Source organism: Staurois parvus, unplaced genomic scaffold (assembly GCF_062004578.1).
Source record: "Staurois parvus isolate SC_StPar_1 unplaced genomic scaffold, SC_StPar_1.0 ptg000365l, whole genome shotgun sequence".
NCBI classification, from domain to species: Eukaryota; Metazoa; Chordata; class Amphibia; order Anura; family Ranidae; genus Staurois; species Staurois parvus.
Genome location: NW_028318161.1, coordinates 5,093,266 through 5,120,005, shown reverse-complemented (window position 1 = coordinate 5,120,005; position 26,740 = coordinate 5,093,266). Strand labels below are relative to the sequence as shown.

At 45.7% G+C, this 26,740-nt stretch overlaps 1 protein-coding gene across 1 annotated transcript; it reads left to right on the top strand.

Moving 5' to 3' along the window:
• The first annotated feature begins 2 nt into the window (after positions 1-2).
• SURF1 (SURF1 cytochrome c oxidase assembly factor) lies at positions 3-26,561 on the top strand. Its single transcript, XM_089685224.1, has 9 exons — positions 3-121; positions 5,150-5,231; positions 17,157-17,281; positions 18,580-18,662; positions 19,309-19,500; positions 23,859-23,931; positions 24,211-24,373; positions 24,840-24,921; positions 26,238-26,561. The coding sequence occupies exons 1-9, from the start codon at positions 26-28 to the stop codon at positions 26,302-26,304; spliced, it is 963 nt and encodes a 320-aa protein (XP_089541350.1). The 5' UTR covers positions 3-25; the 3' UTR covers positions 26,305-26,561.
• Positions 26,562-26,740: the final 179 nt, after the last annotated feature.

Genomic DNA, 26,740 nt, shown 5'->3' with positions numbered 1-26,740 from the left:
GGCAACGGAGCTGCTGCTTGCCTCCATGGTGACCGGTGCACGTGACCCGGAAGTGGTGGAAGGAGGAAAAATGGCCGCATTATGGTTGTTACTGTGCCGGAGGGGCGTGAGAGAGGGGAAGGTGAGGGTCACGGAGTGACTGGGTGTGTTTGTCCTTTATGGGCACACTATGTGTGGGAATCTCTGTATACCTGTATTGTCCCTGAGCTTTCCTCTCTCTCTGCTTCTTACCCTCTTCCTGCAAAGGCCAATTTTCACCTTTCAGCGCTGTTGCACTTTGAATGTCACTTTCACGGTCATGCAACATTGCACCCATATGACATTTTTATCATTTTTTTTTTTTCACACAAATAGAGCTTTCTTTTGATGGTATTTAACCACCACTGGGGTTTTTATTTTTTGTGCTACACAAAAAAGTTTTCTTTGTTTTTATTATAAAATTTTGCAAACAGGTAATTTTTTCTCCTTCACTGATGTGTGTTGATGAGGCGGCACGGATAGGCAGCACTGATGAGGCGGCTCGGATAGGCAGCACTGATGAGGCGGCTCGGATAGGCAGCACTGATGAGGCGGCACGGATAGGCAGCACTGATGAGGCGGCACGGATAGGCAGCACTGATGAGGCGGCTCGGATAGGCAGCACTGATGAGGCGGCTCGGATAGGCAGCACTGATGAGGCGGCACGGATAGGCAGCACTGATGAGGCGGCACGGATAGGCAGCACTGATGAGGCGGCACAGATAGGAAGCACTGATGAGGCGGCTCGGATAGGCAGCACTGATGAGGCGGCACGGATAGGCAGCACTGATGAGGCGGCACGGATAGGCAGCACTGATGAGGCGGCACGGATAGGCAGCACTGATGAGGCGGCACGGATAGGCAGCACTGATGAGGCGGCACGGATATGCAGCACTGATGAGGAGGCACTGATAGGCAGCACTGATGAGGCCGTATGGATAGGCAGCACTGATGATGCTGCACGGATAGGCAGTACTGATGAGGAGGCACGGATAGGCGGCACTGATGAGGCGGCACTGATAGGCAGCACTGATGATGCTGCACTGATAGGCAGTACTGATGAGGAGGCATGGATTGGCAACACTGATGAGCATTGATGAGGAGGCACTGATGATGCTGCACTGATAGGCAGTACTGATGGGTGGCACGGGGGGTGACACAGCTGGACGGCACTGATCATCAGTGCAGATCTGCTCTGTGACATTTGCCAGTTATTGGCAGTATTTTCCTCACGCCGTGACAGCAATTGTATTTACTCATTGGACACAGCTGATCATGTGGTAAAAGGCTGCTGTGATTGGCTTTTTACCTAGTCATATGATCAGCTGTGTCTGTAGGATACAGCGATCACTGACAGGGAGGCGTGTTCTGGGAGGATGTCATATGAGGCCCTACCAGAATTGGACAACCGTGCTGTAGTCGTCATTTGGCTATAGTAAACTTGTAAAATGGTTAAAAAGTAACTCCACTTTTGTTAAGGAAAAGAAAACCCTTCCCCTCTGAGTGATCTATGAAGGGATCTCTACTAACATTGAAGGGATCTCTACTAACGTTGTTACAGATTCCCGCCTGTCTGCTCTGAGGAAATGTGTGCAGAGTGATTGTGAATTAGAGTAACTTTTCTTTTTTCATTAAAGTGGAACTTTACCCATAACTATTTGTTTAAACTCAGCGTTCTTTAGCAAGGAACATACATTCTGCATTAATAATTATGCCACCAAAATTAGTGTGTGCTGTAAATTGTATCCAGTATTGTTCCTGGTTCTTTTTCCTGGAGGCTGCCATTTTGCTGAAGCGCAAAGGCCCCTGAGCAGCAGTAAATCTTTAGGAGTTTGGCAGATCAGCCTCTACGTTTTCACTACAATGCCAAAAAAAGACAGCAACTGAGCATGTGCAGAGAAGGGTGAGACAGTGTATTTTAACTACTTCAATACAGGCCAATTCTGACACTTCTCACATATATGTAAAAATCTAAATTTTCAACAGAGGTCCTAGAGCAATGTTTCTCAACCTTTTTTCAGTCAAGGCACCCTTTAAAATTATGGACAGTCTTGAGGCACCCCATTCTAAAATGTGAAAAGCTATTCTAATAGTTGTATATAACGCAGCAATATGCACACATGTAAGACACCCAACGATGGAGGTGATTTGTTCTTCCAAAGCAAATACCCTTTTGCACACTGGTACTGACTAGTATTCCTATGTTTCTCTTCTCCCTCAGCTTTTCTCCATCACTGAGCTAATGTGACCCCAGCACTGATGGGGAGGGGCAGGGGAGGGGCAAACAAGGATCCTGTGCAGGCAGCCGACTTCCTCCCTATCAACTGATGAAGTTATTGGTTGTCAGGACGCCTGCGGCTAGAAGGTCATAATGGTGCACAATGAAAACCTGTGTCTTTGTGTAATGAAAAGGCAGGCTTGCTCCACCCGCTGGCTTGTATACCAGTTTTGGGCAATTGTTAGACATTTTGCCAAGGCACCCCTGAAGTAACTTCAAGGCACCCTGGTTGAGAAATGCTGTCCTACAGAATATAATGGTGGGTGTTGCAATTTTTTATGTCACACAGTATATGCGCAGCAGTTTTTCAAATGCAATTTTTTTTTTATACAAAATACACTTTAATGAATTTTATTGCACGCAAACACTATATAGTACCCACGTTTTTGGTAAAATCTAGAAGATGATGTTATGCTAAATAAATAGAAACCTAACATGTCACGCTTTAAAATTGCGTACACCTGTGGAACTGCGCTAAACTACAGTACCTAAAAATTTCCATAGGCGACCCTTTAAACGCCTTTACTGATTACCAGGTTAGAGTTATACAGGAGGTCCTGAGCTAAAATTATTGCACTCACTCTGATATTCAAACAGTACCTCGCATGTGTGGTGCGATCACCGTTTACATATGTTTGTGGGACTTGTGTATGCGTTCACATTTGCATGTGAGTACAAGGGGATGGAGCACTTGAATTTTTTTTTAAATTATTATATATTTTATTAAAAACATTTTTACACTGTCCCTTTAATTTGTTTTCCTATCAACATATGCTGCTGGTCGGATCAGTCCTGTGTTCTCTTTTCCAATCAGGGAGCCTGGGACCGATCAGGCTGGCGGCATCTGCAGCAGGAAACCCCCTTCCGCTGCCCACAGAAGTGATCGAGTGGTTGTTCAGCCACTCAGATCACTTCTGCGTAACAGGGAATTGCTGGCTCCATTTTTTGATTGATACGGGGATGATGCCTGCAGGTGCCAAGCCAATCACATCATCAGGAAATGACACTTCTGGGGTAGTTCTGTGCACCATCCTTGTACAGAACTCTTCCAGGGTGCCGTATTGCATTTTAGCGCTTTTTCACATGGGCAGAAAAAGCACTGCCTTTAGATGCGTACAACAGATTTTCAGTGCATCTAAATGCAGCACTATAGTAATCAGTAAGGCCTTATGCACATCTACGTCTACATATGAAAATGTGCGCTGCGTTTAGCCAGACATAGCAAAAGGTTTTACATGCATGGATTTTACCCATGTATACGTATAAACAAGTGTTCTTTAGGCAAGTAATTTACCAAGGATCTTTCTTTCATGCAGAAAATGCGCATCTAAAGCGTTTTTTTTTCTGTCTGTGTGAATTAGCCATTATAGAAAACTATAGTGCTGCAGATTGAAAAAAGAAAGGTCATTTCTAATAACACTGTACAATATGGCTTGTGCAGCAATTTTATATGCTAGATAATTTTTTTATTTGCTATTTTTTTCCCCGCAAAAGTGGAGTTGCCCTTTAAAGTTCACCTTCAGAACAGTGATCCTCAGGTCCTCAGTACTGCAGTCCAGGCTTAAGAAATATACTTTCATGGGGAGTAGCATCTTGCTGTTATTAAAGGGATTGTAAATGCTGCATTATATTTTTTTATTAAAATAATAAATATGTTATACTTACCTACTCAGTGCAGTGGCTTTACACAGAGTAGCCCCGAACCTCCTCTTCTCAGGGTCCCCCACTAGCACTGTCCACTCCTCCTCCCTGCAATGTGCCCGCATTGCAAGCTGCTTGCTATGCAGGCACTTTTGCAGGTTCGCTCCCCAGCTGGCTCTGTGTGTCCATTGATACACAGAGTGTGGCTCAGAGTAGATGGGAAGATGGCTGGAGCCAAATACAGGACAATTTTAGAAGAAAACCTGTTAGAGTCTGCAAAAGTCTTGAAACTGGGGTGGAGGTTCACCTTCCAGCAGGACAACGACCCTAAATGTACAGCCAGAGCTACAATGGAATGGTTTAGATCAAAGCATATTCCTGTGTTAAAATGGCCCAGTCAATGTCCAGACCTAAATCCTATTGAGAATCTGTGGCAAGACTGGAAAACTGCTGTTCAGAGACGCTCTCCATCAAATCTGAGATACCTTGAGCTATTTTGCAAAGAAGAATGGGCAAAAATGTCACTCTCTAGATGTGCAAAGTTGATAGAGACATCCCCAAAAGACTTGCAGCTGTAATTGCAGTGAAAGGTGGTTCTACAAAGTATTGACTCAGGGGGGCTGAATACAAATGTGCGTCACACTCTTCAGATATATATTTGTAAAAAATTTTGAAAACCATTTATCATTTTCCTTCCACCTCACAATTATGTTCCACTTTGTGTTGGTCTACCACATAAAATCCCAATAAAATACATATACGTTTTTGGTTGTAACATAACAAAATGTGGAAAATTTCAAGGTACTGTATACCCAAAATCAGCAACAAAAGCCTGACACAGAATCTAACCTTTCCCAATAGTTTTGGTTGGTGTTCCTCTTTATGTCAGTGACCGTCGGCTCTCTGGATGCTTTCAAAGAGTTGATAAATACATAAGAGCATTCTGGACCCAAAAAATCTGCAGTCCAGCAGGTCAGGTGTGCACCAATCCACACCTCTCAGATCTGCAATTGTCTAATGTTAGAAATGCAGAATAATTAAACAGTGATGAGGGGCTTGATCTTCCCCGCTCTGTATGGAGGTGCTATTACTATCTTCCCCAGGTGCTGACAGAGATTTCCCATCTTCTCTGCATCATCTCTCGGTCAGATCAGTAACACTCCTCTCATGTCTGTGTGTAATGCTAACCTGCTGCTGTGTTCCTTCTTCCAGGTCCTCAACTCTGCCCTGTCTGTCTTCCGAGTGACTACCCCACGTGTCTGCCCTGGGTCTGGTCTGCTTTGTCTAAAAAGGGGTAAGTGACACTATAAGGGGGACATAACCTCAAAGTAACCCACATATTGGAACTGGAAAGCAGTTACTCCATCTTAGTACAGGATTCATGTAGACAATCAATTAGGAAGTATTAATAGAGTCCATGTGTTGCCTCACAAAGAAATACGGTATCCTTGGAGCATGTTATCTCCAAGGAATGAAAAAAGAAGGGGGTGGGGTACCTCAAGTACTTATGGGTTTTCCCCACTGTTTGGATTTGCTTGTGAAAAGCAGAGAAGAGAAGGAGTATGTTTTGAAACTGACAGGAAAATTGGATATGGAGTTAGTCGGTGGTTAGAATGGTGGGACAATGAGATTAGACAATACTAAGGGAACTAGGAAGATAGATCAAAGGGATAAGGAAAGTGGAGAAGGAAAAAAGGGGGTTGGGGTGAGCCTTATGTCTGGGCCAGCTAGACAGGATGGGCAAACATTCTGGCCTAAACATTTCTTCGTCTAAGTGTAGATACCCCAACAACAATTCCCATCTCATTTTTATCCCTTAAAGGATAAGTTCACCTTTCGTTACATGTTACACCCATATTCAGGGTGTAACATGTTACAATTCGACTGGCCCTTGCATCCCCTCCTGATCCCTGTTGTGACAGCTAGCGGGGGATCTTCTCCCTTCCGCTAGCTGTCACAATTTAAAAAACACCCACCCGGCCACATCACTCATTCACAGTATTTTGTGGATGGGAAAACTACAAGTCCCAGCAGCCTTTGCGCCATGGTAGTTCATTGAAGCTTCCTGTCAGTAAGTATCTGCTTGCCCATATGGGATGTACGAGCAAGCAGATATACTGACAGGTCAGGGGGACACCTGCATGGCACTAGCGATCTGCTGATCACTGGTGCACTGCTTTAGAGGCTCCACAAACAAAAAAATAATAAATACACATTTTTTACTTGCAAAAAAATGTGCATTTATTATTTTTTGTTAAAAGGTGAATTTATCCATTAAAGTGTTACATTAGTTCAGCTAATTTTTGATTGAAAAGATACTTTTATTACAGAAGTATAAAAAACAACATGATACTTTGTAATCGGGGTACATCTCACCCTGTCCTGCGACGCAGCGCACCACATTGCAATACAGTTCCAAGCATACGATAAATACATTCAGAAATAAATACATTCGCTCAGCGGTATGATGCCTGACGTGATGTGCGTGGAGGATGAATCCCCAGACCAACACGTCATGCATAACGCCGCTTACCCCGAAACCATAGCATCCTAATACACGGTACATTTCCTAATATCACTAAGTCATGCAAAAACAAAAACCGAATGTTACAATCTACAATAAGCATCGGGTGTGTGGGGGGGAGGGGAAAAAAATGGGGAAAACACAGGCCCGAAGCTTTATTGAAGGGACAGAGACACGCAAGGGGGAGTAGGGGGAAGGGGAGATCTTCAGACGTCCTCTTCCTCCTTAAAGTCCATCAAGGTATAGTCTCTGAGCAGACTGAGAATCAGTCTGCGGCAGTCCTCAATGGACATCCTCTCCCGCTGGTGGATGAGGCGCTTCCTGGCGCACCATAAAGCGTCCTTAAAACAACACAGCACCCGCCAGGCGCCATCAATGTCCTCCAGAGAAAAAGTTCCACAGAATAGTCCATTCAACACCCCAAAGTGAGTGATGGCTGTCTGTGGTACAAAGTCCTTGAGTTCAGGTTCCAGGGCCCCCAACAGGGCCTGAGCAAAAGAGCACTCCCAGAAAACGTGGTGAGACGTTTCCTCATGGATGATGCAGAAGGGGCAGTGTCTGTATCTGCTCAGGTTCCTGGCATGCATAAATGTCCTGAGAGGCAACCCCCCTTGGATTGCCATCCATGCCAGGTCTTTGTGCCTGTTGGTGAGAATGTTGGAAGAAACATTCCTCCAGACCACCTTGCAGGTGTCTGAAGGCAGGCCTGGAACCGACTCCAAAATGTCGCTTGCTCTGATGAGCTTGTAAATGGTCTTTGGTTTCCACAAGTCAGGCTTGACTCCCTGCAGCCCCTGCTCCCTGATGAACTTGAAGGTATCCAAGTAGTACCAAGGAGTGTCCCAGTTGTAGGGGATGGAACTGTCCCAAGTGTCCCACCCGAGGGACCTCCAGAGAGGCAACAGGAAGAAGCGTGACATTGCGTTCCCGCCAGAGTCCATAATCCTTTTGGGCAAAGTTCTGCGGATGCAGTTGCAAGCAAAGAACACCCTCAGTTGGGTGGCGATGTCGGGCACGCCCTTACCGCCCTTGAGGGGTTCCTTGAACATGACTGCCCGCTTCACTCTGTCCATCTTGGAGCCCCAGATGAAGTGAAACACCGCCCTGGTGATGGCCTTACAGGTGTTGACCCGTGGGGGCCAGGCCTGGGCGAGGTACTGCAACACAGGGAGAATCTCGCTGCGGAGTACCAGTGTCTTCCCTTCGATGGTGAGGTCTCTGAGGCTCCAAAGTCCAAATTTCTGTCTCATCTTGGCTAGTCTCTCCTCCCAAGACTTCAGGGCTGCGCCCTCGACACCAAACCAAACTCCCAGAATTTTCATGAAGTCTGTCTTGATGCCAAAGGGCATGGATGCAGAAGAAGGCAGGAACCACTTTCCGAAGAGCATGACTTACGACTTCCCGCAGTTGACTTTTGCCCCCGAAGCTTGGCTGAAGTCCTCGCAGGTCTGGACGAGCAGGTCGATGGAGCGCTGGTTGGCACAGAACACCGTCACGTCGTCCATGTAGAGCGAGCACTTCACTTCCCGTCTGTCTGGTCCCGGTGCGGTGATTCCCCCGATCTCTGGATTCCGTCTGATGCATTCGGCGAAGAGCTCTATACAGCAAACAAAAAGCAGAGGTGAAAGAGGGCAGCCTTGTCTGACCCTGGAGAGGACCGGGAAGGGATCAGTTTTCCAGCCGTTCACCTGCACGGAACTGCAAATATTGTTATACATAATGTCAACGTACGAACAAAACATTTCCCCGAGACCAAACCTGCGCAGGGCTCTGCACATAAACCCATGGGAGACACGGTCAAAGGCCTTTTCCTGATCAAGACTGACCAGGGCCGCGTGCACACGGCGGTCCTTGATGTATTGGACCGTGTCCCGGACAAGCGCTAGGCCAGGAATGCCGCAAGTCTGATCCGGGTGGATGATCTGTCCGATGACCGCCTTCAGCCTGTTCGCCAGGACTTTGGCGAGGATCTTGTAGTCCACGTTCAGGAGAGAGATGGGATGCCAATTTTTCAAGTCACATCTCTCCCCCTTACGCTTGTACAGGATCGTGATCATCCCCTCCCTCAACGAAAGAGGCATCCTGCCCTCCACCACCATCTCCTCGTACAGCTCGAGCAGGTCCGGGCCCACGAGGTCCCACAGCGCTACATAGAGCTCTGCTGGGAGACCGTCGCAGCCCGGGGTCCTGCCCCGCCTAAAGGATTTAGCGGCAGAGTGCAGCTCCTCCAACGTCAAGGGGGCGTTGGTGGCCGACAAACCTGCAGGATCAATAGTGTTAGAGATACCTGACAAGAATCTGTCGGCCGCTGACGTGTTTGTTTCTTTGGGGGAGTAAAGGTCGGTGTAGTAGTCGCTGACCACTTCCATCACGGCCTCCTTCCCCTTCTGGAGTGTTCCAGTCCTGAGTGGAGTTTCCTGAAAAAGAAAGAGTTACACTTCTCACCTTTCTCTAGATGCTCCACCTTGGCACGGAAGACAATGTGCCTGGATTCTTCCTCAAAGTGCTTTTTCAAGCTCTTCTTGGTGTCCTCCAGGTCTTGCCTCACGTCCCAGCCACAGTGATGAAGGTCCTGCAGGGACTGCAGCTGACGCTGCAGTCTCCTGAGTTCCCTCCTCCTGGCACACACTTGCTGGCGTCCCCTGGCCTGAAAGAAGCTGCGCAGCTTGACTTTCACGAACTCCCACCAGTCGCTTACCTTGGGAAAGAAAGACTTCTCCTCTCGCCAGGCACCGTAGATTTCCCTGAGCTCCACTAGCAGTTCCTCATCGTCCAGCAGGGTGCAATTCAGCTTCCAGGAGCCTGGGCCCGGGGCAAAGCCCTCTCCCAGGTCACCTTGGAAGTGAATGGCCCTGTGGTCAGAGAAAAAGCAGGGAACCATGGAGAACCCGCGGTGCCTGACTGCCCTAGAGGTGAGCACAAAGTCAATCCTGGAACGCACAGATCCATCGGGGCGGCTCCATGAGTAGTTCACGGAGCCGCGCCCCACGGATCCCACGGCGTCCTGCAGGGAAGCCTCCGCAATCACCTCCCGGAGCAGCTTCGAGGTGGCATCGAGTTTAGCGTACATGCTGGAGCTGCGCCCGTCCTCCTCTATCAGACAGTTAAAATCACCGCCGATCACTACTGTTCTCGTTGTGACGAGTTGCGTCCGCAGGGTTTGGAAAAGCTCCAGCCGCGCGTTCTTCTCCGGGGAGGCGTACACGTTGATGAGCCTAACGGGCTCCCCCGCCCACGAGCTGTCTATGACCAAAAGGCGGCCACAGACGAGCTCATGGACGGAGTCAACAGTGAAACGTCCTCCCCTGATAAGAACCGCTACCCCTGCAGACTTGCAATCGCCACCCCCAGACCAGTAGGAGGGATCGTGGGTCCACTGGGAGGACAAATGAGTGTACCTCCTCAGAGGGGGAAGGGCGCACTCCTGAAGCATGTAGACATCACTCTGCTGTGTGGAGAGAAAGGTCAGCACAGTCTGCCTCCTAGACGCATCCTTGATGCTCCTCACATTAATGGAAAAGATAGAGATCTCAGCCATCATGGGAAAGAGATGAAGGGGTTAGTCGGCAGGGGCTGTACTTACCTCCCCTGGAGAGGGGGGGGTGACCTCTGCAGCCTGACCAATGTCCTGGCTCAGACCGATCTGGTTGAGGACCTCATTGAGGACCTCATCGAAGTCGGTGGAGAGATCTGGCTCCGACCGGGTCAGAGCCATCTCTTCTTCCACCTCTTTTTCCTCCAGCGTGTCGAGGTCCTCCCCCACGGGGTCGGGACCTGCGGCATTCTGGAGGACAGCAGGCCGTTTGGTGGAGGAGGAGGGGTCCTCCGCCGCCGGGCTGGCCTGCTCCTTCTTCCGCTTCCTGTTCCCCGTCGCAGAGCTGCTGGCAGGGGTGGCAGGGGGAAGGGGCGGGAAATCCTCCTGTGGGGACAGGTCGGGGGGGGGGCGGAACCGGGCCCGGGAGGGGTTGGGCAGGGGGAGGGGGGGGGCAGAAGGGCGAGGGGCGGGGGGGGCAGGAGGGCAAGGGGCAGGGGGGACAGGAGGGCAAGGGGCAGGGGGACCAGGGTCCGGGGGGGGGGGCGGCCTCCGACACCGGATTGGTAGGGGGGGGATGGGGGGTTCCTCTTACCTGGGTCCTTCTGAGGCTTCTGTGGCGCTGTTGTAGCAGGGCCCTTGCTCAGGGCCCCAGCATACGTCCTGCTTCTCTCTGGGCAGTCCCTGTAGACGTGCTCTGACCGTCCACAGAGGTTGCAGGTTTTGGACCTCGGGCAATCCTTGGTCTCGTGACCTGCAGACCGGCAGAACCTACAAGAGAGCACATGGCAATCCTTACCCTCGTGCCCCGGCTGTCCGCACCTGCGGCATGACTGGGGTTGATCCGGGTAGTGTAGGAGTCCTGCGGACGTTCCCAGGGAGAAGCACTGTTGCAGGTGTTGGAGGTCTGCAGCGGGACGATCTCTCAGCAGTCTGCAAAACACGGCCCACTTACCTGTCCAGAAGCCGTTGGCGTCTAGTATCCGGACTGGGTCCTTCAACACGACACAGAACCTCTGGAGATAGGTGGCGATATCTCTTCCGGGGACGTGAGGGTTCCTCATAGACACCGTTATCCGCCTTTCGTCCCTTTGAATGGGAGAATTCTCAACGAATTTGCGGAAAGGGGAATCGGGCCCAGAGGTCTTCACCATCTCCCAGTACCTTCTGCAGACCTGTAACGAGACAAGGGTTATGAAGAAGATACCTTTCATGAAGGACTGCACCGACAGGGTCTCTGCCTTGCTGAATCCTTGTTCCAGGATCATCTTCTTGCCGAAGACTTCCGGGGTCATGTCCGGGACTCTGCCTTCCACCTCCTTCAGCCGCAACACGACTGTCTGCTTCATCCAGGGCTCCAGGGGGGGAGACCTTCTGCAGGGCCGGAGCGTTCTGAGGTGGAGGCGGAGGGGGCTTCTCCCGGGGTCTTGGCAGGGGCGGCGGCGGTCAGCGGCTTCTTGGCGGTTTGCTTGTTCTTCCCCATCTTGTCGCAGAGGAGCTCTCAGGAGGGCTTCCCAGAGATCTTCAGCGGATTCCTTCTCCTTCTTCTTCCTCGGCGGCTTCACTCTTGCTTAGCCTTTGAAAAGGCTATTGAGCGTCTACTGCCCGGAGGTAGTAACGCAGAGTGAACAGGGGGGAAGATCACAAACTCGTTCTGTGTGGGGGCTAAGCCTCAAACCCAAGAGCAGCAAGCAGGTGAAGCCGAATTTAATCGACGATCCTACCAGGCCGAGTAGAGGGTACCCCACACAGACCAAATGGCTGGGATAGATACAAGTGGTTCTCAACGTCCTAGCTGGAAGCAGGGACACCCCTAAAGGCAAGGTCGATACTACACTTGATCTTAGGCAAAAGGCCGAGAAGCGATTAGTTCAGCTAATGGGGATTCATAGAGAGCTCACCAGCAGAAGGAAGGGGACCCGGACTTTGTTATACTGAGCTTTCATTAGACCTCATTTAAAATACTGTGTCCAGTTCTGGAGACCTCACTTACAGAAAGATGTCGATAAGAGGTGAGTATCACACTGCCAGGTTTAAATGCACATCGGGTCTAAGGATTGAGGAATAATATGTGTAACACTTACCCCTTATGCCTTACTACTGCAAGCTCACTCCATCTGTGTGACCTATGTACCAAAGTCTCTTTTCCAAACTCCAGCTCCAGCTGGTGGTCGCATCAAGTACAATGCAGAGCCAACAGTCTAGCATAGTACGTAAGGATATCAGAGAGAAGAGCACCAGCAGCCAAGATAGCAAGGAATAAGTTAAAGTATAACTGAAGGTAAAACTTTTATGGTTTTGGATAGAGTGGAGACTAATTAGAATACCTGTTAGGTTTTTATTGCTTTCCGTGCTGCCATTAGGAGAGACACCTGTGTTTGTTCTGTATAGCATTATCAGTGAGAGTGAAAGTAAAAGAAAATCCAAAACAAGAACAAGGTGTGCTTGTTTTTTAATGGCATTTGGGGGGGGGGGGTTGCTGCTATTATTGTTGCCTCTATTGATTTTCTTGCCTTTTTTTCTCCAAAAATGATCAGCCAACTAATGCATTTCCTAATGAATGTTACAAAGTCATACATTCTATTTTCGAATGTCAAACATTTTCATTCTTATATCTCAAATAATTTGATTGTCTAGTTCTAATTTCCCAATCTAATTATATATCTTCATTCTCTTTAATCATGTTACTATTGTACATTTCAGCTCAAACTCTGTTACAGTGGCTTAATGGTTAGCACTCATGGCTTGCAGCACTTGAGTCATGGGTTCTAATCCCAGTCATGGCGGCACCTGTCTGGAGTTTGAATGCTTTCTCTGTTCAGGTGTGTTTCTGCCAACACTCCAAAGACATGCTGTTAGGTTAATTGGGCCTAGTGTATGTATGAATTTGTGGCCTTAGATTGTAAGCTCCTTGACGATACAGACTATTTTTTTTTTTTAACTATTTATTTACTGATCTAGTTAATGTGTCCCATTTCCTATCACCTACAGCTCAGATCTCGCATTATTATATGATTCCTAATTGTATCTCACCACTAGTCTGATTGAATTCACAATTCCTGGTCAGTCCCATTCCCTTACCTATAATAACCTTTAGGGCCAGTTCACACTACATGCGTTTCAGTTGCTTTTTTCTGCATCCAAAACGCACAGAAAGTAAGTTATATGGTTGTCAATGTCTTAGTTCACATCAGTGCTTGCGGTTCCAGTGCGTTCCGGGTGCAGAAAAAAAAGTAGAATAGGCTGCATTGTTTCTGCACAGAACTGTACTGGAACATGGTAAAATGCACCAGAACACAACAAAAATGCACTGGAACACACATGTCCTAAATAAATTGAAGAAAAAGAGAGAAGGGAAAGATTAACTGGAATGCATAAAAAAACGCACTGGAACACATAAAAAATGCATCAAGAACACACCGGAGCACCCTAAAAATGCTTCAAAAACATGCATGCAAAAACACATCTGGAACACATCTAGACTGCGTTTCTATAGTGTTATCTGGCCTTTAGGACTTGTTCACACCATTTGTGGTGCAGAAACTCATGCAAGAGCATGCATTTTCCTGCATAGCAAAGAAACCCAATTCCCTTTGCAGATGTGCGCAGGTACCATGATGAAAACTTAATTGCACCTCCACACATCTGGTAAACACAGATGCATTCACAGCCACCAAAATGCATGGCACCACACCACTGTGCGGTTAGGTGCAACAGTTTTAAAACAATATGCCTGCAGTATTTTTGCATGTTCCTACACGTTCGGCAGCCCATTGAAATTAGTGAGCTGAGGAAAAAAAAGTAAAAAATGCCCCATTCACACACATCCTCTGGCCTGTACAGCATGAATGAGTGGGTTGTTCATGTGGCTGGAGCCACCTGTTACACTATGAGGACACAGCAGCTGTATGAACACAGGTTTTAATCTAACAGGTGTGGGGAAGTGGCCCTGAATGCTCATTGTCTTAGTTCAGGGCTGTACACCTGCACCTATATGCCTGTCAAATTAGGACCTGCAGTGTCTCCACAGTGTAACATAGGTTGCCTGCAAACTGCTCCAAGCGGCGACAGCCACAAAAACAAACAACTGATTCACACTCTACAGGCCACAATATCCATGTGAATGAGCCCTAAGACCTCAACTACACACACAGCTTTATTTATTAACTCAGTACAGTTTTATCATTTAGATTTAACAGGAATTTTGTTGGGATTGTGTACATTAATAAAGTTTTTAGTGTATTTTTACCATAAATATTATTTTGATATTTTCTCTGGTGGTGGTGGGGGGGGGGGGGGCCTGTCAGGTAGATTGTACAGGGCCCCGTGATATCTAACAGCAGCCCTATTAGATATCATGGAATACCTTGAGCCTCTGCTGTGTACCTCAATGTGTCTAGGAATTGGACATGTTTTCTGCTGAAAATACAACAATCATTAGCGGGCATCGTGACTGACGTTGGATCTACTTCAGGGGACATTCTTTTAATAAAGGACTTGTCAAAGACGGTCTCCTGTCTTTTTTCACACTAGCCACCCCCCAAAGACCCCCCATGTTGAGCGCATGTGGCCTGGTATGGTTCAGGAGGGGGGCGCTCGCTCGTTCTGCACATGCACATTTCTATCATTCCCTAAAAAATCTATTTTTTTTATCCACTGAAAACATTTTTTAAAAGAAATATATTCTTTAAAGTGAAGTCCAGATACTGGTAAATCAAATTTCAATGTGAACATGTTTCTACGGTGATTTTTCATTCCTTTAGACGTGCTTTTAGGATGTCTGCTTTTTTTAGATGGATTCCTTTATTGTGTCCATTAGTAAATTCGCTTTCGTATCTAGTTATTAGACGCTTTCTTTAGTAAATGTCTTTGCCGTCCAAAAGTAGACGGATTCCAATGAAAAGTAGGCTTTAGTCTACGGAAGTGCGCCCAGATGCTGTATATGTGCTTTCGCAAATCCGGGCCAACGTGTCTCTTCTGCAAGAGCTGCCTGCTTGTAGGTTTTCACCAGTTACCTTTAGTTCCACTTTAAGAAAAAAAAAATATCAAAGGGGCAGACTTGATCAATCACTTTATCTTTTTCTGCTGGCATATTTCTGTAGCATTAACAAAGTCTGATAAAGCTATCCCTTAAAGTGAAATTAAAGGCAGGCTTTAAAAAGAGAAAAAAAAAAAACAAACGTTATACTTACCTGCTCTGTGCAATAGTTTTTCACAGACCTGTCACAATCCTCCACTTGGGTACCCCTGCGGTGCTCCTGGCCCCTCCCTCCTGTTGAGTGCCCCCAGAGCAAGCAGGTTGCTAATGGGTCACCCAAGCAAGCTCGCTCCCGAGCCACTGCTCTGCGTGTCTATTCATACACAGAGGCTACCCCCAATTTGCTCACTGGCTGTGACTGACAGCAGCAGGACCCAATGGCTCCTGCTGCAGTCTCAGCCAATGAGGAGAGAGAGTCCCAGGATTGCTGGATCATTATGGGGCTCAGGTAAGTATTGGGAGGGGGGGGGTTCTGCTGCCCACCAAAGGTTTTTTTTACCCTCATGCATAGAATGCATGAAGGTAAAAAACCTGGAGCCTTTACAACCGCTTTAAATTTATCAGACGTTCCTTTGACTACTGAGGTTTATTTTGCCATTTTTTTTAAATTAATGGTTTTGGAAAACCTCATCTGTAGCAAGGGAAATTATTTTTGTTTTTATATTGCAGGGAAACAGGTGCAGGCAGTTTCTTTACATTTTCTTGGGAATGGAATTCTGGTGGCAATTTTTTCAATTGTACACTAGCTGTTGTGCATTCTCAGTGCAGTGTATGCTTTGTGATCTATAACATATCTAGAACTGAACTGGGTCCAATGACCTGCATATATGCAGAAGTTAGATCATCAGTGGCCACCTAATTGTTGAGGTGGGCAGATGAGAACTTGGAAGAAGTTGGTGGCAGTGGACGGAAGGGATGAGGGATAGCTGGGAACTGTGAGTGCAGGAGCCATAATTTGCAAGTATGCTGTGCATACGAGCATAATATGGAAAGAGCAGAAGACCTGTTACAGATCCATGTTACAAAAAATGAAAAGGTGAAATAACACCCTACACCCCTGGGCCCTGCTGCGCTTACCTCCATGGGTGATTGGCTGTAATTGCCCATGCAGGTGGTGCAGCATTCTGGGCATTTGAAAGCCCCACTCTTCTTCCTTGTATTTCCCTAGCGCATGAATCAGAGCGATTCTGATTGGTCACATGTTGACACCTGACCACTTTGACTAATCATAAATGCTCTGATCCCAGAAGCCCCAGGGACAGGGAGGAAGAACATGGATTTCAAATGTCCAGGCTGCTGTCTGAGCAGTGACAGCTAATCACCCATGGAGGCTAGTGCAGTTGCCTCCAGGAGGTTGGTGGGATGTAGGGTGTATTAGTTCGCTTTTTCATTTTCTTTGAAAAGGTGAACTTAGACTTCAAGCTTCGTAAACCCCCACTGGATGTGATGTAATGTTCTCTCCTCAGCTTCACCTCTCCAACAATGGTTTGGAGTAGTTGGATTTGTGTAGTAAAAGAGTATGGGGTTTTTATAAACCTTGTTGAAGTTTTTAATCCAATTTCCTGTTGCAGACTGAGGACTTTCAATGTTTTGGTTAAAGATTCAAGTTTCCTTCTCATTTCGCTATGCAAGATGGCTATTGTCCCTTTTGAGGACACATTAACAACTGTACAAAAAATTAAAATAAGAATGGGTCAAAGGGCCTTTCTCCTGCAGGTGGTTTCTAAGTCCATAAAAAGACAAGAAGAACAGGCTAGGGGAAGTGAGGTGCAGGCATCATAGAAAATGAGCAAGTGTTGTAAAGGTTGTGGTCTGACAGCATACTTTATTTCTTTGGACCTCTAATCTTTGTTTAATATGAAGACATAAGCATTGGCTTTGTAGATGAAGAAAATTCAAGTCTTAAATGTCTGATTCTCAATAATTGCCAGCAGGGTAGAATGAAAGGACAATATGTTTTGTAATAGAAAAGGCTTCTGACATATTTTCCACCATGGGATGTGGTTTAAATTTGTGTGTGATATTATTAATCACCCTGCTGAAGATTTCAGTTTGGAGAGTATAGGTGCAGATCCTTATGAGAATTTTATGGACAGAGCCATTTTATTTTCTGTGTGTCCTCCAGGTCCTGAGCCCCAATCGCACAGACTCTGCACTTCCTCCGCATCAACTGAATCCAGTGAGGACCAGTTTTTTAAGTGGTTTCTGCTGCTTATACCCGTCGCCACCTTTGGCCTGGGCACCTGGCAGGTAACGTGCCTGACTTTACAATACACCAACACTCCTAGCAAGCTCCTTTCAATGCACCCTTTATAAACCTGCTCCAAAGTGTTTAGAGAGACATAATTATATGTTTTTACTAAAATGTATAGCAGATATGCACTATATTGTCTAAAGTATTGGGACGCCTGCTTTTACATGCACATGAACTTTAATGGCACCCCAGTCTTAGTCCATAGGGTTCAATATTGAGTTGGCCCACCCTTTGCAGCTATAACAGCTTCAACTCTTCTGGGAAGGCTGTCCACAAGGTTTAGGAGTGTGTCTATGGGAATGTTTGACCATTCTTCCAGAAGCACATTTGTGAGGTAGGGCACTGATGTCAGATGAGAGAGCCTGGCTCACAGTCTCCGCTCTAATTAATCCCAAAGGTGTTCTATTGGGTTGAGAGCAGGACTCTGTGCAGGCCAGTCTAGTTCCTCCACCCCAAACTTGCTCATCCTTGTCTTTATGGACCTTGCTTTGTGCACTGGTGCGTAGTCATGTTGGAACAGGAAGGGGCCACCCCCAAACTGTTCCCACAAAGCATGAATTTGTCCAAAATGTCTTGGTATACTGATGCCTTAAGAGTTCCCTTCGCTGGAACTAAGCGGCCAAGCCCAACCCGTGAATAACAACCCCACACCATAATCCCCCTCCACCAAACTTTACACTTGGCACAATGCAGTCATGCAATTATCGTTCTCCTGGCAACCGCCAAACCCAGACATGTCCATCGGATTGACAGAGAAGCGTGATTTGTCACTTCAGAGATCACGTCTCCACTGCTCTAGAGTCCAGTGGCGGTGTGCTTTACATCACTGCATCCGACGCTTTGCATTGCACTTGGTGACGTACGGTTCTAATGCTGTTCGGCCATGGAAAACCATTCCATGAAGCTCTCTAAGCACTGTTGTGCTAATCTGAAGGCCACACGAACTTTGGAGGTTTTTAGCTATTGACTCTGCAGACAGTTGGTGACTTCTGCGCACTGTGTGCTTCAGCATGTGCTTACACCGCTCTGTCATTTTACATGGCGTTGCTGTTGTTCCCAGTTGCTTCCACTTTGGTATAATACCACAAAAATAAGCAGTTTACCCTTGCATTGTGTGTGAAAGGAAGGACTTATAGTTTTCCTGGAGTTGGGCTTCAAAAAAGTCACAGTTACTGAGATGTTCTATTTCACTGGATGCACTGTTTTCCTATACTGCAGTTTGAGAAAATGAAAGGAAAAAAGGTGATTGGCCACTGTATCACATTATCATGATGCTCCTTTCTGTCTGTTCCAGGTTCAGCGACGGAAGTGGAAGCTGAAACTCATAGACCAGCTAGAGTCTCAAGTTAACGCTATACCGATCCCTCTTTCCACTGAGTGAGTCTTCTTGACTTTGCATACATAGTTAAGTATGGCTGGCCTGATGATGCTAAAAGGATTATTACTATCCTTTCACATGCTTCATCTAGGCCAGTGTCTCCCAGAGAGAGTGCAGTGTATGCTCCTTGACAACTCCTAGCATCTATAAGATGCAGAGTCTCCCAGACTCTGGCCCACAGGGACCAAACACGGGTGAGGTTCTTCAGACTTTTAGGTAGCAAAATAGCTAAGACAATCAGTAACAGATAATGATCTTCAGATAGCAGCATGATTGTGATAATTATTAAGGGATGATATTCTTTAGACTTCCATGTAGACACACAACTGAGATAGTTAGTAACACATAATGTTTTTCAAATCTCCAGGCAGCAGGACAACTGTGATAATTAGTAGCAAGTGGTGTCCTTCCGACTTCCAGGTAGCAGGACCACTGTAATAAATAGTAAAGGGGGATGTTGTCAAACCTCAAAATAGTAGCATGTCTGAGATTTGTAACAGATGATATTCACTATACTGGCAGGTAGCATAGCTGAAATTAGTAACAGGTGATTTATTCCAGACCTCCAGGTAGCAATGCAATAAGAAGGGCTTTAAATAATTTTATCTGCTTCTGTTATTGGCTCACTTTCATGTGTCTTTTTAGTGCAGCAGAACTGAAAAGATTGGAGTATCGTCCTGTGACAGTTAGAGGTTACTTTGATCACTCCAAGGAGCTATATATACAGCCCCGCACACTCATGGACCCAGAAAAGGAGGCTCGAGAAGCTGGGCAGATCACATCAAACACTGAGAGTGGGGCCCATGTGGTCACTCCATTTTACTGTACTGACCTCGGGTAAGTCATTTTATAGCTCTGCCAGAGGTTTGACATGCCAGGGGAAGATGACGGATTTTCATCAATTTCATGCTAAGGGGTATAATACCGGGATTATACACCATTCAACCATAACATTATGACCATCCACTTAATATTTAGTAGGTCCCCTTTTTCTGCCAAAACAGAACTACCCCTGCGCAGTATGTACTTCACTAGACCTATAAAGGTATGCTGTAGTATCTGGCACCATGCTGTCAATAGCAGATCCTAACTCGCGAGGTGGGGCCTCCATGGACTGGACTTGTTTTTCCAGCACTTCCCACAGATGCTCAATTTGATTGAGATCTACAGAATTTGGAGGCCAAGTCGATACTTAGAAAGCACCTTCTTCCATTGCTCCTTGGTCTACCTCTGATGCTCCCGTGCCCATTGGAGGCGCTTTTGGTTGTGGAAACGGGTAAGCATGGGCACCCTGACCAGTCTGCAATTATGCAGCCTCATACACAACAAACTGTGATGCACTGTGTGTTCTGACACTTTTCTTTCAAAACTAGCATTATGTTTTTCAGCAATTTGAGCTACAGTAGCTCTTCTTTTGGATCAGACTACATGGGCCAGTGTTCACTTCCCATGTGCATCAGTGAGTCTTGGCCACCCATGACTCTGTTGTCAGTTGGCCAGTTTCCCTTCCTTGGACCATGTTTGGTAGGTCCTGATCACTGCAGACCAGGAACATCCCACAAGAGCTGCAGTTCCTGAGTTGGCTCTGTCCCAGTCATCTAGCCATTACAATTTGGCTCTTGTCAAAGTCGCTCAAATCCTTAAGCTTGCCTATTTTTTCTGCTTTCAACATATCAACTTCAGGGACAACATGTTCACTTGATGCCTAATATATCCCACCCACTTTCAGATTCCATTGTCACAAGGTAATCAATGGTATTCACTTTACCTGTCAGTGGAAATGTTATGGCTGATTGTTGTATATTGGGTGGGGATTATAATAATGGGATTTTGGTTATATACAGGATGGAGGGTGTAGTAATGAGAATTTGATTATATGTGGGGAGGCTATAGTAATAGGAATGTCATTATATATCGGTTGGGGGTATAATAATGGGAATTTGGTTGGTATATGGTGTGAAGGTATGATATTGAGGAATTTGGTTATAAATGTGGTGGGGATATATTGATAGGGATGTGGTTATATATGGGGTTGGGTTGTAGTAGTAGTATACAGGATTTGTATAGCGCCAACAGTTTTCACAGCACTTTACAATGTGAGGGCAAACAGTACAGTTACAATATAATTGAATACAGGAGTAATTAGACATGGTTCAGGAAAAGGTATTTCTGCCTCCAGGGAAACGTTGCGCCCTGAGGAACGAGGTTTGTAGTTTGAAGGCCAAGAGGTATACTTCAATTCGTCTCTGTATGAGGTTGTTGGGGAAGGTGGTCCTCGTTCTAGGCTATTCCTTATGCTAAATTCCACTCCCGACCACTGCAAAGGTATATTCTGTCTGATTCAAACAAAAAGATCACCGCCCTGGATTACTGCATATCTCTGTCTCCAGAAGTGCAGCAGAGCCTGAATTGGTGGTTGATAACTCAGAATTTGAGAAGGGAAGATCCTCTTGGCCAGTGGTGTGGAAGTTGGTAACCACTGATGCCAGCCTTTCAGGTTGGGGGGCCATTCTGGAGTAGGCCACAGTGCAGGGAAAGGGTTCTTCCCATCAGTGTCCTGGAACTTCAAGCAGTGAGGCTGGCTCTGAGGTATTGGACATCCAGGCTTCAGGGATGGCCTGTAAGGATTCAGTCCGACAATCTCACAACAGTTGCATACATCAACCACCAAGACATTCTGACCTGGCAAATCCAAAACAACAAACACTTTACTCCTGCGCTAGGAAAGGACTCAGTAGACCCAATAGGAATGTTCTGGAATTTTCTGGAATATGCACTGCTTGCTGCCCTCAACAGACCGGGGTGGTCCGAATACACTGGATACAAATGGAGAAACAGAAAAAGGGCGCACCGACCTAGTGCATTATCGTTTAAAATAATTTATTAAAGAAACAAAAAATAGGTATCATACAGGGCTCTGAGGAAGAGGTTGTGTCCTCGAAACGCGTTAGCCAGTTGGTCATCCAGGGTTCTATCGTATGGACTCAGATGTTGTTTGGATCATACATCTTGTTCAGTTTGACATGCCTGTGTTATTATGTCCATTGTCAGTATGATACCTATTTTTGTTTCTTTAATAAATTATTTTAAACGATAATGCACTAGGTCGGTGCGCCCTTTTTCTGTTTCTCCATTTGTATACATTCTGACCTGGGCAGAGAGATATGTTCCAAATCTGTCAGCAATGTTCATTTCAGGTGTGGAAGATTGGCAGGTGGATTATCTCAGTCGCTGGCAGTTGATTTCAGAGGTATGGGCTTTGCATCCCGATGTTTTCAAGGAAATCTGCCAGCGATGGGGTTGCACAGATGTAGATCTATTGGCATCCAGGTTCAACAACAAGGTCGGTTTTTTGCGCGTCACTCGGGCCCAGGGGTAGACACCTTAGTGATTCCTTGGAACTAATTCTCACTGATGTGTGCCTTTCCTCTGATCCACTCTGATCTCATTCTTTGGTCTGCACTTTTTAACAAGGAGTGATGCTTATGGCTCCTCCTGTCAAGTTGCCTGTGTGTCCTTGGGACCTGATATTGGTTTTGGAGGTTTTGCAAAAGCCACCATTTGAACCTATTAGATTCCGCTGGTCCTGTTGACTGTTGTTTCTAGTGGCAATCACTTCTGCGAAAAGGGTGTTGGAGCTGACAGCTCTTATTTGCAGAGAACCATTTCTGGTTTTGCGTCAGGATAAAGTGGTGTTGCAACCTCATCCGTGATTTTGGTGGTGGTTTCTACATTTCATCTCAACCAGGACATAATTCTGCCTTAATAGGCATCAGTCAGCAAGAGAAAGATCTCTGCAAACCTTGGATGTGGTTCGGTCTTCAAGGGTCTTGAAGATGACAGCAAAGGTCAGGAGGTCAGATGCTCTATTTGTGCTGCTAGAGGGGCCTAGGAAAGGGTCAGGCGGCATCCAACGTGACTATATCTCTTTGGATCCATCAATTGATTATTCAAGCCTATGGTTTAAAGTGTAATGTTCCACCCTTTCAGGTGAAGGCACACTGTTCCAGGATTTAGGGGGCATCTTGGGCAATCTGCCATCAGGCGTCAGTGGCTCAGGTTTGCAAGGCCGCTACATGGTCTTTAGTTCACACATTCAGAAGTGTCTACCAAGTGGATGTCAGAGCCGCAGAGGATTCTGCCTTTGGCCGAAGTGTTTTACGGAGGGCTGAGTAGGTCCTGATGGATTGTTGATGGTGGCTATCATGGTGTCACCCTCCCCTCAAATTTCTTATTGCTTTGAGACATCCCACATGAATAGCCTGTTCTGTGTCCCATGATGTACTATAAAGAAAATTGGATTTTTTTCTACATATTTACCTGTAAAATCCACTTCTTGGAGTACATCAGGGGACACAGAGGTCCCGCCCCTCTTTCTGGAATTTTCATTGCTTGCTACAAAAACTGAAGTACTTCCTGTATAGGAGCGGTTATATAGGGGAGGACCTCCTCTCTGATTGGTTGCCCAGTGTCCATTCACCTATAGGTGGCCTATAACCCACATAGTCATGAATAGCCTGCTATGTGTCCCGTGATGCACTCCAAGAAATGGATTTTAGAGGTAAGTATGTAGAAAAAATCCAATTATTACAACACTGGCAATGAAGAATTTTACTCGTCTATATGCTTACACACCTTTACTCAGCTGTACTCAACATTACTCAGGTCTTTACACACAGATTTTACTCAAGGACTTTGTCAACAAGTTCATGAGTAAACTTCATTAAATTGACGCCCGTGTGCAAGTGGCTTTAGGAATTTTTAAAATGTTTTAAATCTGGGATCTTGGATAAACAAAAATGTATCAAATGAGAGGATAAAAAGCTGACATGTTTTTCCTAATGTTTTCTGTAGCTTTCCCCTTAGGGTGCTTTGGTGATGCTACCCCAGGAGTTGTCCTTGACAAGCAAGGCTCACAGGAAGAGGGTAGAATGATGCTGGGCACCATTCAGTTCTGAAGAGGACTGATGCTTGACCACTACGGAAGACTCACAGGGCAGTGATAGAGCTTGAAGCAGATGAGCAAAGCTTGTTGTTTTTTTTTCTTTTTTAATAGGGGCTCAAAATATTGTGTTTCGCATAGGAGTGCTACACAGCCACTTGCATTATATTATTACAGCTAAATAAATGATAACTTCTGATACACTGAGTTAGGAGTCTAGAGATTCAAATTGTTTCTCCTTCTCTTCTTCCAGAGTTACAATCTTGGTTAATCGAGGTTTTGTTCCCAAAAAGAAGATTAATCCTGAGACACGGAAAAAGGGGCAGGTGAGGAACACAATATGCAATGCATAAGAAAAGGAGTACAGGATACTTTGCAGAGGGAGGTGACAGGAGTGGTGCACAGTATGCAGTGAAGTAGGAAAGGAGAGGGGGAGCTTACAGTATGAGTTCAGTATACAATACAGGAAGAAGGTACAAGTGTCCTTTACACTATACAATGAAGGAGGCAGGAAGAAGTGTCTTGTACAATATACAATAAAGTATTTTCCATATATACAAAGCAGGAGGATAGTAAGATGCGGTCCTCTGTCTGTTTTCCTCTAGGTAGAAGGAGAAGTGGATTTGGTTGGTATTGTGAGACATTCAGAGAAGCGCCAGCCATTTGTTCCGCAAAATGATCCTGAGAGAAACAGATGGTATTACCGAGATGTGGAAGCCATGGCAAAACTGACTGGGGCAGAGCCAATAATTATTGATGCCAATTTTGGTAAGATCAACAAGATTTGATGTGGTGAGATTAATCCTTGTTGTGTCATCACAGAGAATGCCCCCCAACATGCTGGAAGCAGAGACATTGCACAATGAGTCCTCTGTCAGAACACAAAGGCACAGCGGGGGAGATTGCTGCACTAACATTGCTTGTTGAACGGGTTGAATGAAAAAAAACCTTTTAGTGTGTACTCTGCTTAAGGAAAGCTTCTTATGCAACAACATTTCATTAAATATTAACAAAATCCAATTATCATGGTATTTGGATTTGGGCCTTGTGTTCATTGCTTGAATCAAATAGTTGTAGGTGTGAGTTGACTTCACGCATCATAATGATTGGATTATGTTAATCAGAAAAAGGTGTTTTCACACCTGTAACTAGATAACTAACATCTGCCCTCACACATTTATTTATACATATATTTGAGAGTGTGCAATGAACTACTATTTGTGTCTTATCACAGCCAGCACAGTTCCCAGTGGACCCATTGGAGGACAGACTAGGGTAACGCTGAGGAATGAGCACATGCAGTACATTATTACATGGTAAGTATATCCCTTTTTTTCAGTTACTTATAACTTATAACCATCAATTTACGCAACGGTTTACATATATATTGTACATTCACATCAGTCCCTAACCCTCAATCTAAGGTCCCTAACTTACATTCATACATACAGATACTAGGGCCAATTTAGACAGGATCCAATTAACCTACCAGCATGTCTTTGGAGTATGGGAGGAAACCGGAGTATCCAGAGGAAACCCGCGCCTGCACAGGGAGAACATGCAAACTTCAGGCAGGTGGTGCCGTGAATTCAAATATTGGGTATGCAGCGCTAAATGTTAACATACAAGACAATGATCCATGTACGTTTATAGAAATGTTCATCAGTTAAAAGATAGTCCCAGATAAAAGTCTTCCAATAGCTGAACTTATCAGACTATATGCATTGGTACTAAATATTCCGTAAGGTGATAGATTAGTGATTTTGATTTGCCGTGGTTTTGATTTGAACCAATGACCCTGTACCGCCAAGCGGAAGTTCTAACTATTTAGCCACTCTGCTGAAATGAAACAAATTCATGGAGTCAGTTAGCCCAATGTCATAACCGTAAAGAAGGCTTCTTCCATTGACAACATCAGAAATGTCAGGTGCCAGATGTAAATCTGTAAAAGCACTGACAACTGGGAGTATATGTTTTATCCAGAACTGATAAAGCAGTAGTAAACACAGCTTACTCGTACTTACAGGTAAGCTTATAATAAAGCTTACCTGTAGGTTCCTGTAATATTTCCTAAACATGCACCATTTAAGAGATATTCACTACTTTGGCAGCTAGTGACGTCACCGGCACATGTGCACTGCACTTTCAAGGGACAGCATGCCATCCATTCAGAGTGCTGTGCCACGGCTATGGCTCCCATGCGCATACACTTGAACCCGGAATGAAGGCTATGTGAAGATGGAAACTGAAGCCCTGCTAGCGGTGACAGTGTGCCGCTGGAGGGCTTCATTTTAAGGTAAGTCTGTCATAATGTGCTAGTATACAATGCATACTGACATATGACATTAGCTTTCAGGGTTCTGTTTTTTTTTTTTTTGCCACTGAGTTTACTACGGCTTTAAGAACTACTGTACTGGTGCAAAGCCCTGGCATCCAGCCAGTGCAGCTTATGTACTAGTTATAATAATAATAATAAAAAAAAGTGTCCCCACCTCCCCCCCCCCCCCAACTTGTCCATTGTATCAGAATAGAAAGGATTTTTCCTCAGCAGCTTAATATTATGGAAGGCTTTATTTATTCGTTTGAGCCCAGCCAAGCTCATTAATTGTGGAATGATTCTTTTCTTTTACAGGTATGGTCTCTGTGCTGCCACTACATACTTGTGGTTCAAGAAATTCATACAGAAGGTTCCACTCTAGCTGTTGAATATTGTAAAAAACAATTGTAAATACAATACAGGATGTGGCTGTGAACTGGCATAGATCTCTGATGCGTAGTTAGAATGGAAAAGGACTGATTATTGGAAGGTGACAGAGAATTACCACTATGTATCATTCCTGTACATCCTAAATTATATATTCTGTCATTATTGACTTTGTGCTGATTAAGACATAACATTGTGATCATTTTGGGTTTCAGAAAACAGTAAACATGTATAAACATGGGTAAGCTACAATATCAGCCTTAATTTTCACAGTGTGTGAAATGAGCATGCACATTTCTTAAAGTGTTTTCACCGTTTCCCATGAAAAGGTGTACAGTTCAAAAAGTTTATGGTGGTTGAGACTGACAAAGTGTACATTCGGCCAGATGCGTAACTTGAAGCTTGTGCGCCCCGATGTAAAAATTGATCTG

Bases quoted from the DNA above. Each gene is read 5' to 3' on its own strand.
- SURF1 (XM_089685224.1), top strand. From the start codon at position 26: ATGGTGACCGGTGCACGTGACCCGGAAGTGGTGGAAGGAGGAAAAATG. The intron at 19,501-23,858 runs GTAAGTCATTTT...CTCTTCTTCCAG, and splicing joins TTTTACTGTACTGACCTCGG to AGTTACAATCTTGGTTAATC. The intron at 23,932-24,210 runs GTGAGGAACACA...GTTTTCCTCTAG, and splicing joins AGACACGGAAAAAGGGGCAG to GTAGAAGGAGAAGTGGATTT.